At 44.9% G+C, this 12338-nt stretch overlaps 1 protein-coding gene across 1 annotated transcript in view; it reads left to right on the top strand.

Annotated features, from left to right (window-relative positions):
• Nucleotides 1-12338, top strand: part of tnmd (tenomodulin) — a 72582-nt gene that overhangs the window by 59260 nt on the left and 984 nt on the right. The window contains exons 5-6 of the mRNA XM_056270299.1: nt 7387-7546; nt 7908-8014. Coding sequence (XP_056126274.1) covers nt 7387-7546; nt 7908-8014 — 267 coding nt within the window. The remainder of the gene's footprint in view (nt 1-7386; nt 7547-7907; nt 8015-12338) is intronic.

Here is a 12338-nt window from a genome sequence, read left to right as displayed (position 1 = left end):
CCTTAAACTTATACAGCTAATTTCTCAAAAAAAAATGTGATCAAATATTGCAGGATCAGTGCCCTAACCTTTGTTTACTCATGTGAAAGGCAAAGAAACTGTCTCAAAGGCGCAGAGAGTGAAGCTTTTAATCAGGCATAACTGGAACCGCTACAGGTCAGTGCAGTGTCGCTTCCCAACAAACAAGAAACGGCACCGAAAAATGACTTCTAATAAAACAAGAGCAACGGGATGAAAAAAAGAGGGTTTAGGGGGAGAGCAAATGAAAGAGAAAGAGGGGAACCTAATATAAATGATTGTAGCTCAGACAATAGCCTCAGGATTCTACATCCAGCTTAACTAATGTGCAATTAAGCTTTAGACTGGGAGAAAATCACCTTGTAAAAATATTTGTCATGTGAGCCGTTTCTCTGGTCTCTGCACTAATTAACAAGGGAACGTAGTAGAGTTTGTTTGTTTGTACTTCTATTTACACATAACTACAGCAAAACAAACATATACCTCATGTGATTATATTATCCAAAGACACTTTAGATCTCAATTAAGTCACTGACATTTAATCGCTATCATTAAGCAATAATAATTTACTTAACAGCTTATGAACTGTAGAACTAACAAATTAAGTACATTATTATCAGTTGTATAATTAGTTGCATTATTGTGACAGAGTGGATGCACCACAGTGAACTTTATCGTCCCTACAGGACTGAAAAACCTTCTATAGACCAACACAGAAGACATATTTGAAGCCATCTTAAAGTCAGATAAATTTCTGTACTTCTATAGCCTGGAAAAACCCAGACAATTTCCGGCAAATTTAGATTTGCTCTGAAAGTTAGTCTGGCAAAGAGCTCATTCAAACCCATTTCCAATCCGTCGAAATCGAGGAACCAATCAGAAACGTTGGGGTGGGCTTTACACGATGACGACAGCGCTGGGATTTTGAAGCAGATTTTGTAGCCTACATTACAAAGACGGATGCCGCCGTCGAACATCACTCGTTCGAATCAGCTATCGCGTCTGTTTTAAGCGATTTGAACATTTCCTTTTTGTTAAAAACCGAGCAAAGAACAACACTCGGAGATGTTTCTCCGCCGCTCTGCATACGTCATCTCCTTCATCGCTCTGATTGGGTTTAGGTCTATCCGCGACGTCCGTTAGTGACGCCCCTCTGGAAATGATTTGTCTATGACGCTTTGCCAGACCATAACTCAGTTACAACTGAGAAAGGTCTGGTTTTAACCAGGCTAGTATTTCTAAGTATTGCTGTAAAAAAATAAAATGCACCACCACCAGTGTAATGACGGAGAAGAGGCAGTCGAATCCATCTGCAGCACTTTATTCAAACAGGTAATAAAACAAGGAATCACTGACATGAAACAACTGCACACGTTTCAGCATGTAGCGTGGCAAAACAAGACTTCGCAATGAACATAGAACTGAGCAGTCCAGATAAAGGGTAGGTAACGATTAACAGGTGGGAGTGATGAGACTGAATGGAGAAACCAGGCAGGGATGGAACCTAATGATAGCAGAGGGGAATGATGGGAAGTGCAGTTCTAGAACTCAGGTGACAAGGAGCGTGTGAGATCGGGGAGAGGTGAAGACGCGCGCTCAGTGACAGCCGCGCGCTCCGTGACAGAGCCCCCCTCCTGCGAGCGGCTCCGGAAGCGAGGACCTGGACGACGGGGTCTTCCACGGGGTCTTGGAGCTGGACGATCTGGGTGAGTGTGATGGTAAGTGTTAAGCAGAGCAGGGTCCAGGACGTCCTGAGACCTGACCCAGGAACGTTCCTCGGGGCCATACCCCTCCCAGTCAATCAAATATTGCAGTGCCCCGCCGCGGCGTCTGGAGTCCAGGATCTCTCGTACCCGGTACGCCTCCTCGCCTCCGACCTCAATGGGGGGAGCCTGCACGTGACCGACCTCCTCCTGGACCTCCTCTCTCCTGGGAGCAGCAGCGGGTCTGAAAAGAGACATATGAAAGGTGGGTGAGATTCTATAATGTGCTGGGAGTTCCAGCCGAAACGAGACCGGAGTGATCTGCCGAAGAATCTTGAAGGGCCCGATGAAGCGAGGGGATAGCTTCTTGCTTGGGAGCCTCAAACGCAGATCACGGGTGGAAAGCCACACCCACTGACCAGGCCGATACCGGGGACCCTCACGCCTCCTTCGATCCGCATGCAGCTGATAGTGACGGATGGCACGTCGCAGATGGACATGAGCGGCATTCCAAGTGGCCTCGCTGCGTTGCAGCCACGCATCCACCGCAGGGAGGTCTGACGGTTCTCCTGCCCACGGGAAGAGGGGAGGTTGAAAACCTAAAACACATTGGAAGGGTGTTAGACCAGTGGCAGGCTTTACCAGGGAATTTTGGGCGTACTCCGCCCAGACCAGGAAGCGGCTCCAGTCCTGTTGGTTCTCGTGACAGTACGTCCGCAGAAAGCGAATGAGGTCCTGGTTCAACCGTTCAACCTGACCGTTGGCCTGCGGATGGTATCCCGAGGTGAGGCTGACATTGATGTTGAGTTTGGAGCAGAGTTCTCTCCAAATGCGGGAAGTGAACTGGGGACCACGGTCGGAGACGATGTCCTCGGGGAGACCAAAAAGACGAAATACGTGGTTGAGAAGCACCTCCGCAGTCTGCATGGCAGTGGGCAGACCCTTCAGGGGGATAAAACGACAGGATTTGGAGAAGCGATCCACGACTGACAGAACTGTGGTAAATCCCTGAGACAGAGGCAAATCAGTTACGAAATCCACAGCGATATGAGACCATGGGCGTTGAGGCACTGGCAATGGCTGTAAGAGACCGGCAGGTTTAAGGTGGGAAGATTTGACAGTGTTACAGATGGAACATTGGTGAATGAATTTGATAACATCAGCCCGGAGGGTGGACCACCAGAAGCGGTTGGAGACTAGCTGTACTGTAGCAGAGATACCTGGATGTCCAGCGCTGAGTGTGCTGTGAACCCATTGAAGCACCCGATCACGGAGTTCGAGAGGCACGAAAAGGCGATTCTCTGGACATTCCGGCGGAATAGGAAGAGCTTGTTGTGCCTCGGTAACCTCCGAGATGATGTCCCACTGCACTGGAGCAACGATCAGAGTGGAGGAAAGGATGGGTTCTGGCTTGGAAATCTCATTGAACTCCTCGAACTGACGAGACAGAGCATCGGCCTTCCCGTTCTTGGACCCAGGTCTGTACGTGATCCTGAAATTAAATCGAGAGAAGAACAGTGACCAGCGAGCCTGACGAGCATTCAAACGCTTGGCGGACCTGATATATTCAAGATTTCTGTGGTCAGTGAGGACGGTGAAAGGCTGACGTGCACCCTCCAGCCAGTGCCTCCACTCCTCCAAGGCTGCTTTCATGGCCAGAAGCTCTCGGTCGCCCACATCATAATTGCGCTCCGCCGAATTAAGCTTGCGGGAGAAAAAAGCACAGGGAAACATTTTAGCAGGGTTACCGTGGCGTTGAGACAGGATTGCCCCAACTCCAGTGCTTGAAGCGTCAACCTCCACGATAAACTCGCTCTCCGGGTTAGGATGATGGAGAATGGGTGCGGACGTGAACCTCTCCTTCAGCCGGGAAAACGCAGAAGTGCATTCGGAAGACCACCGGAAGCGCTTCCCCCCCCCCTGGAGAAGAGATGTTAGAGGAGCCACAATGAGACTGAAATTACGTATAAACCTACGATAAAAATTGGCAAAGCCCAGGAATCGCTGTAATTCTTTCACAGAGGAAGGTTGCGGCCAGTCCACCACAGCTTTGACCTTGCTGTCATCCATGAGAACCCCCTCGGCGCTGATGATATATCCTAGGAAGGCGATCCGGGTCTGATGAAATTCGCACTTCTGAGTCTTGGCGTATAACTGGTTCTCAATTAGGCGTTTGAGGACTGCACGCACATCCTGGACGTGTGCTTCGAGGGTCTCTGAAAAAATCAAGATGTCGTCAATATAAACAATAACTTTCTGATTCAGCATGTCACGAAAGATCTCATTAACAAACGACTGGAACACAGAAGGACTATTGGACAGCCCGAATGGCATAACCCGATACTCATAGTGCCCTGTGGTCGTAGAAAAGGCCGTCTTCCACTCATCACCCCTCCGTATGCGAATGAGGTTGTAAGCGTTCCTCAAATCCAGCTTGGTGAAGTAACGGGCTGAGCGAAGCATCTCCAGGGCTGCAGGGACTAAAGGCAGAGGATAACGATACTTCACGGTTACCTCATTAAGACCTCGGAAATCAATGCAGGGCCGGAGACTCCCATCCTTCTTCTTAACGAAGAAAAATCCAGCGGACGCGGGGGATGTGGAAGTGGTGATGAAACCCTTAGCAAGTTGCTCCTCGATATACGAATTCATAGCCTCAGTCTCCGGTTGCGAAAGTGGATACACACGGCCGTGCGGGGGAACGGCTCCGGGTAGCAGTTCAATCGCGCAGTCACTGGCCCGGTGCGGGGGTAGAAGTGCAGCCTCTCTCTCGCTGAATGCCAGGGCAAGATCATGGTAGACCGCAGGAACTCCTTGCAAATTCAACTTCTCAGAGGGACTGTGGCTTGATTCAGGACCATGGAGAGCAGGCAAGCAGTGGACCTGACAGAAAGGAGACCATTGCGTAATTCTCCTCTCAGTCCAGGAAATTAGAGGGTTGTGTCTCTCCAGCCAGGGCAATCCCAAAATTACTGGATGATGAGGTGAACTGATGGTATACAACTGAATTCTCTCCGTGTGACGAGACCCGAAGCTGAGAGTAAGTGGCTGCGTGATGTAATGTACCTCCCCTGTCCCCAAGGGGCGTCCATCCAGGGCTGCCACTGCCACACGAGACTCACAAGGGATGAGAGAGAGATGATTAGACAAGGCAAAATCCAGATCAACAAAATTCCCAGCGGCACCAGAGTCAATTAAAGCCCTTGTCTCACAAATACTTCCATTAAAATTAAAGGAAACTTCGAGACTGAGAGAGTTAGAGTTAGGAGGATTAATCGAAGAACTCACCGCAGAAGTATCTCTGGATCTGGATCTCACCGGACAAGAAGCTCTCAGATGACCGGCTTGAGCACAGTACAGGCATAATTTATTCCGCCGCCTCCTCTCACGTTCCTCCGTAGAGAGACGTGTGAAGCCGACCTGCATGGGCTCGAAATCTGAGCTGGCTGGTGGATTAGTGAAGAGACTGGGCGAGAGAGGTGCGCGTCGAGAGCGGATGAGATTGTCGAGGCGAATGGCGAGCTCCATAAGTTCTCCGAGGGTCCTTCCATCGTCGCGACAAGCCAATTCCCCTTGCAGCGCAGAATTCAAACCCTTTCGGTACAGCAACTTAAGTGGTTCCTCCGTCCAACCCGTCTGAGCTGCCAGGGTGCGGAATGAAAGCGTGTAGTCAGCCGCAGTAGAACTCCCTTGACTTAATGCGAGAAGTAGCTCTCCTGGCTCCTTACCGCCCGCGGGATGTTCAAACACCTCTCTGAATTGAGACAGAAACACGTTATAAGAGGGAAATGTGTGCTGACCTCCTGACCAGAGAGCAGTCGCCCACTCCAACGCCCTCCCGGTGAGTAAAGAGCAGATGAATGAGACGCGGGACGCATCAGTGGGATAAAGCTGGGGTTGTTGGTTGATAAATAGGTCGCACTGCAACAGAAATCCTCTACAGGCAGCAGGTGAGCCATTAAACTTCTCAGGGAAAGATAATTTTGGGTTGCTTGAAGTCGTACTCACGCTTGATGTTAAGGGAGCCGCGGCTGCGGGAGCTTGAGCTTGATTAGCGACCGCGCTCTGTTGAGAGAGGGTTTGCACGGACTTCACAAGCTCTTCAGTGAGGTTAGTTAACTTGACCAGCTGTTGTTGGTGTGTGATTAACACAGATGCCTGGGATGAAACCTCGGAAGCCAGACGCTGGAAGTCTGCTGGATCCTGTGTTGGCGAAGTCTTCTGTAATGACGGAGAAGAGGCAGTCGAATCCATCTGCAGCACTTTATTCAAACAGGTAATAAAACAAGGAATCACTGACATGAAACAACTGCACACGTTTCAGCATGTAGCGTGGCAAAACAAGACTTCGCAATGAACATAGAACTGAGCAGTCCAGATAAAGGGTAGGTAACGATTAACAGGTGGGAGTGATGAGACTGAATGGAGAAACCAGGCAGGGATGGAACCTAATGATAGCAGAGGGGAATGATGGGAAGTGCAGTTCTAGAACTCAGGTGACAAGGAGCGTGTGAGATCGGGGAGAGGTGAAGACGCGCGCTCAGTGACAGCCGCGCGCTCCGTGACAACCAGTGTCTGCAGAAAAGGGCACTTTTTCACAGCTAGGGAAGAAAAAAGTCTGCTTCATAAGACGGTAAAGCTATGGTCTTTAAGAGAGGTCAAATTAAACATTTTAGCCATGGTCAGCAGTTCTCTGTTCCCTGGCTGTGGAGAGAGAGAGAGTGTAATGATCCAAGGCAATAGCATAAAGCAGATACTCCAGCTTTATCTTGCTTGGGCTGTGCGAAGGAGACTTAGGATGCACAGTAAACAAAGCACTGACGAACAGAAATGAGTTTAGAGGAAGGAATTGGATCAGTTTCAATCAAGCCAATTGGGCTTCTGAAAGTACAACTTAAGTATCAGTACTTTACTCTCGATCTCCACATACAAATATAGCAGTTGAATTAGCAGTTTTACTATTTTTTAGCACAAAAAAAAAATCAATGCATAAAATAGACTCCAAAGTGAAAAAATGAACTGTGATAGCAAGTTGGGTAAGATAGGAACTATTTCTTATCTTACGCAGAACCGCTGAAAGACACAAGCAGCCAGCCACAAACTGCTCACTCCGCTGACACTTCACTCACAGCCTTCAATCAAACGCAGACTGGGGCTTTGACAAAGAAATATCATTCACATTAAAGTCAAGCGTAGATGTGACATTTATTATAATGGGTTTGTGTGATGATTGTTTAATGATTCGAATTATTTAAAAGTTGAAATTGATTTTATAATTGTTGTTAATAAATGATAAAAAAAAAAAAATTAGAGTGCTATAATTACTTATCTTTGTCCTATCATAAAATAAAATAAATGTTTAAAAAAGATATCAGCATGGAGTCTATGAACAATCACTTCCGTATTTATTGTTAACTAAATCAAATGAAATCTTGAGGAAATGTTCCACAACAGGACAAAGCAATACTGTGGGAAAATAAATACTATACCGAAAGCTAACGTAGCACTAACATTTTAGTGGAAATACGTAAACAGACGGTTTGGTAAGTCCGTTGGTATCGATATTGGCACGCTCTAGCAAGTATCTGTGTCAGATCATCTATCCCTATGACAAAGCATTTTGTGCAGGCACAATAAGGCATTAAAATATATTTTCTTTTCACAGGTGAGTGAGACAGGTGAAGTGGATATGCAGATGGTGGACTCTCAGATATGGATCCCTGCTGAGAAGCCCATATCCAACAAAACATTCCTGTTGAATTCCAAGATCTGGGAGATTTGCCAAGATCTACCCATCCACTGGATTCACCCATCTCCTCTCAGAGGTTACAAACAGGCCTTCACCAACTCGAAATCCAATTCAACCCTAGTAATAAGGTTTCAGAATAGCTGTAAAGTCAAGGCTGTAATTTCTTTTGCTCTCCACTGTTTGTTTGTACTTTCCCTTCAAACACAGAATTGTGTGGCTAATGCTCTAGAAATGTCCTAAGCAATCATTGATTAACTGATCAAGGACATGATACACCATGTTTGAAGAAGTATTTTGCCAACTTGTTACATTTTTCTAAATGAGGGCTTTATAGCATGTTCTTAAGGAAGATCAAAGGGGCCTTTCACGATATCCATTTTGTAGCAGCAAGTGTTTAGCAGTGTGACTGCGTCATCGTCTTTCCTTCTGTGATGCAGAAGCTGAGTTCCATGATGTAGAGGACGTGGAGGAGACCCCAGAGCTGGAGGCAAGAGGGCCACGTCAGGCCCGGGACATCATGGACCAGTTACCAGTAAACGACTATGTAAGTATGAGCCTGAGGTTCATTACTAAAAGGCGTGTTCGACTGCGGTTGAGCTGGATAGTCATGCTCTCTTTTTTAGTATAAATCGTTCATTAATCGAAGTTCCCTTTCCGAACTTAAAACAGACCATGTGGACCACAGGGCATTGAAATTGCTCTATATATCTGCTTAAATCAGGCCAGCTCACTTAAGACTCCCTTAATGTCTTACTGCTAATGGATAGGGATATTTAGCCTTCAAAGGAAGCAAGTTTGCTTTGCAGTTTTTTCATGCCTCTCTTATGTAGTTACTGATGTACAAAGACAGCCTCCCAAGGTCACTCATTAATGAATAGATAAATGTATTAATCATGCTTTAATTATCAAGGCATAAAGAATCAAGCGGCCAAAGAGAGTCCTTTATTGCGTTCATGAAGTGAAGCATATGTTCAATGATTAATTATCCTGAAGTTGTACGCACTAATGCTTCGCACACCTACGATATACACCTCCCCATCTAGTATGCGACTTTTAGCCTCTGAGCGCAAGGATGAGAAGACGGCGAAAAGAAAGAACTTTAGGTGGGGGAAAAAAGCCATATTTATCTGCAGAGGTCCAGGAACGACTTGCCTTCCCACCTCATCCAGCAACACGGACTGCAAAGTTCCATATAATTAAAGCAAACCCAGATGAAACCACCTTTTCGCTTTTGAAATCTGCTCCTTCTATCAGCTGGTTAATGCATACCAATCCAGCCAATTCCAAGGCTTAGCACAGGCGGGCTGTGTTTGTGGGCAGAGCGATAACAAAGGCTTTTGTGAACGTCAGAGGGGATGTGGCTTCCAGTAATTGGAGTCTGGAGTCATGTAGATGCTGCTGGGAAGCCAGATATCTCAGACCTTTCAGAGGATCCTAGACGCAAGCCCTTCTTTTTCCTCTCCCACCGGCAGACGTCTGCAGCTCGAGGAGGGAATTCATATTTTGCTACAGGTCTCTGTACCCTGTTGTGTGCTTTTTATAAATAATCATCAAAGTTCCTGTGACAGAAGGCCTGAGATATACGAGGCTGACCTTTCCCCAGTACTGCCATGCTGATGGGTTGTGTGCCAGCACAGCTCTGGATATCTTTCAAACTGAATAACTATCATCTGGCTGCACTGAGAAATTGCATCATGGTCCTTGACCTACATTGGGAGGATAAGCCTCTGATGATTGGGTCTGGTCGAATCTCAGTCTTGTACGTCTGCCGCAGTTGTTGATGGTAGGCATTGTGACCCCGCGTTCTAGCTGAAAGCATTCTGGCTTGCAGATCGCCGATTGAACCTCCCTCCCCAAGTCTGAACTTAAGATGCACTTTCCGGTCAAGGACCCGAAGAAGATAAATTCACTTTAAACTTCGGACACTAAAATTAGGCAAAAAAAGACTTTATACATCTGTGATTGGAAAAAAGGAGGAATGTCAATCAATTAAGCTGTGTAAAAATTACGTGTTCGCACATGCAGTTCCCTTTTAAGGGAAGCAAATTATAACATATACCGGTAGGTCTGTATTTCTGTATAACGACACTATCAATCAGATAAGATTTGTTTTTGAAAGAAGTCTATTATGCTCACCAAAGCTGCATTTATTTGATCAAAAATACAGTAAAAAGTAGTAATATTCTGAAATACTGATATACGAAACTGCTTTCTATTTAAATAAATTTCAAAATGTAATTTATTCCTGTGATGGCAATGTGTCAAAGATCTGATCGGGTGTTCAAGAAACATTTATTATTATCATGTTATGTTGAAAACAGTTGTGCTGCTCAATATTTTTGTCAATGATACTTTTTTTTCAGGATTCTTTGATGAATAGAAAGTTCAAAAGAACAACATTTATTTGAAATGATTTGTGACAATAAAGGCATTTATAATGTTACTCTTGATCAACTGAATGCATCCTTGCTAAATGAAGTATTGACTTCTTTAAAAAAAAAAATCTCACTGAACCTAAACTTGAACGGTAGTGACTATCAATACACACAGGAAATGCAAACATGGAAATGCAAATCTGCAATAATTTAATAAAACAACTTTCTTCACACTTAATCGCACAAGCATAAAGATGTGTTCCTCCGCAGGTGTTCGCATTAAAATGAATGATGGTTCTGCTTCAACGATAATTAAATTCTACCATACAATGAATGCAAATGCTTTACTTTTGTTCTAAACAGTGTGCATGGGTTTGATTTATAAATAAATAACCTGTAAAAGGAGTCTTTCCACCATCATGTACTGATAAACGGGTTCTCCCCATAAGACTTTTGCGTACACTCTGATCAGTTCCAATCGGCTCTAGATGTTCCGATTAGTTTTTAGAACAGAACAAAGCGTGTATAATATCAGATTGAATAAAATGCATTCACAGCGTTTAAATAAATAAATAACCAGCATGTTACGCATATTTAATTATGTTTAATGAGTTAACTTTGGTAATCCTGGGAAAACTAATAATAATAATCATTTAATGTAAAAGAATGTAGAGTAAAATAATTTTACTCTAAATGGATTTCTAATAAATAAATAAAAATTGGGGGAAAAGTGTCTCTCTCGTGTCTTGGTTAGCATCAAGATAGTGGAAGTTTAAGATAATTTATCCCTTCAGTAATCACAGTCTATGAAATAAATCCTCAGGGTGTCAAGTTGAGAATCAACTGTATGATGTGCCATGCCATAATAAATGAGGAGTTTTCATACTTTCTCACATTAAATGCTAACGGGCTGTAACACTAACCATAGCAGAGGACGTGACAGGCTTCGTGAAGCTTATATAAAACGCTATAGTCAGCTCCCGGCACCTGTTCTTAATTGCTCTTACTATTTTATTCATGATTGACATCATGTCCCAGAGTACTTTATTTATTGTCATCTACGCATGCAACAGACAGACACATAAAGTCCCAAACATGAAGTTATTAACACTCACTTTCTCATTGCAGCAGGATAATCAGTTTGATTATGCCTCTGTGGAACAATACCATAGTCTGTTTGTTTTATACTAATCGCGCATCATTTCACTCGAAAAAAGAAAAACACTTAATTTCCCAAATAACATCCACCTTTCATGCTAGCGTGAAAGTCTGATAAATCAAACAGTTCTACACCGACAGGCTTTGTGCTGTTACCAAAATGAATTGTTGTCTCAACACTCTTGACCCTAAACCCAACAAACATTATGAATCAGTAATTGTGCATTTGTGAGAGTAATAAATCAAACTGTAAAGGCATCACACTTCTTTCTCTTGCACTAGTCTAATCATTAGGAGAATGCAATTTTCACTCTATACATCATTGCATAGTGAGCTCATGAAAACTCATACATGCTTCGTTTATGGAGAACATAATGAGAGATGGGACTCCAGAGGAGAAATGCATGCCATTATGCATCTTCACATGCACAGGCACATTATAATTCACTGCGCTTCATCTCAAACCCAAGAAAATCGATAATGATAATAATATATCTGTTTATGCTATACAAACACCATGTATGACCATGGATAAAGTATGTCATTTTCTTCCGGGCAACACATTTCAAAGCAATTTCTGCCGTCAAGTTTATTTGCGTCATTCCCAACAGGAACTCTGAAGAGTTGCCAGACAACCGAAAGAGATCCGGCTTCATCTGCCAATCTAATGCAGATCAGAGGAGGTGACTAGGTCAACGACGGTGTCTTTAATCAGCCGGATAACATCATATTGTCTGTGTCGTAAGCTAGGGGAGATCGAAACGCAGTCAAATGAAACAGAGAGTTGAGGGTGCTATCTGCTCCAACAGTTACGGGAGATACGGGAAAGTTAAGTGGCACTTCTCGGAACCCATCTCGCCGCAGCGGCTGATCAAAGGCATGGCACTCAGCCCTGGGTAATCTGGAGAGGGCATGCGTACACGATCACAATAGAGAGGGGCCAAGGGCCATTAATTCTACCCAATTTACCTTTCACTCTGCTTTCATTTAGCCCTTACACCAATTCACACCCTGCCTGCGAAAGCAAATAAACCGATCCTTGTTGGGCGATCATTACCCCGCTAATTGCTGTAGGAACGTGCCATTCGCTTTATGCCAAAGTCAAAGGAGGGCATGAGAGTGCATGGGGGAGGGTTCTCATTTCTGAGCTCAAATGAGGCCAGGGTCGCTGCTCGGACTGAGGCACCGAAGCTACGCATTTATGGGAGTGGGAGGGCTGGGATGAAAGAAATAGTGTAATTATCTCAGCGTCTGCCAGTGTCAAACTCGCTCTGACTGAGAACAGACAGGCAGTGGGGTTAAGGGACTTGAATCGGAGATGCCAAAGCCACGCGA

Source organism: Rhinichthys klamathensis, unplaced genomic scaffold, assembly GCF_029890125.1.
Source record: "Rhinichthys klamathensis goyatoka isolate OS25496 unplaced genomic scaffold, OSU_Roscu_1.1 h1tg000301l_1, whole genome shotgun sequence".
In the NCBI taxonomy this organism is placed as follows: domain Eukaryota; kingdom Metazoa; phylum Chordata; class Actinopteri; order Cypriniformes; family Leuciscidae; genus Rhinichthys; species Rhinichthys klamathensis.
This window is presented reverse-complemented; position numbering and strand designations above follow the sequence as displayed.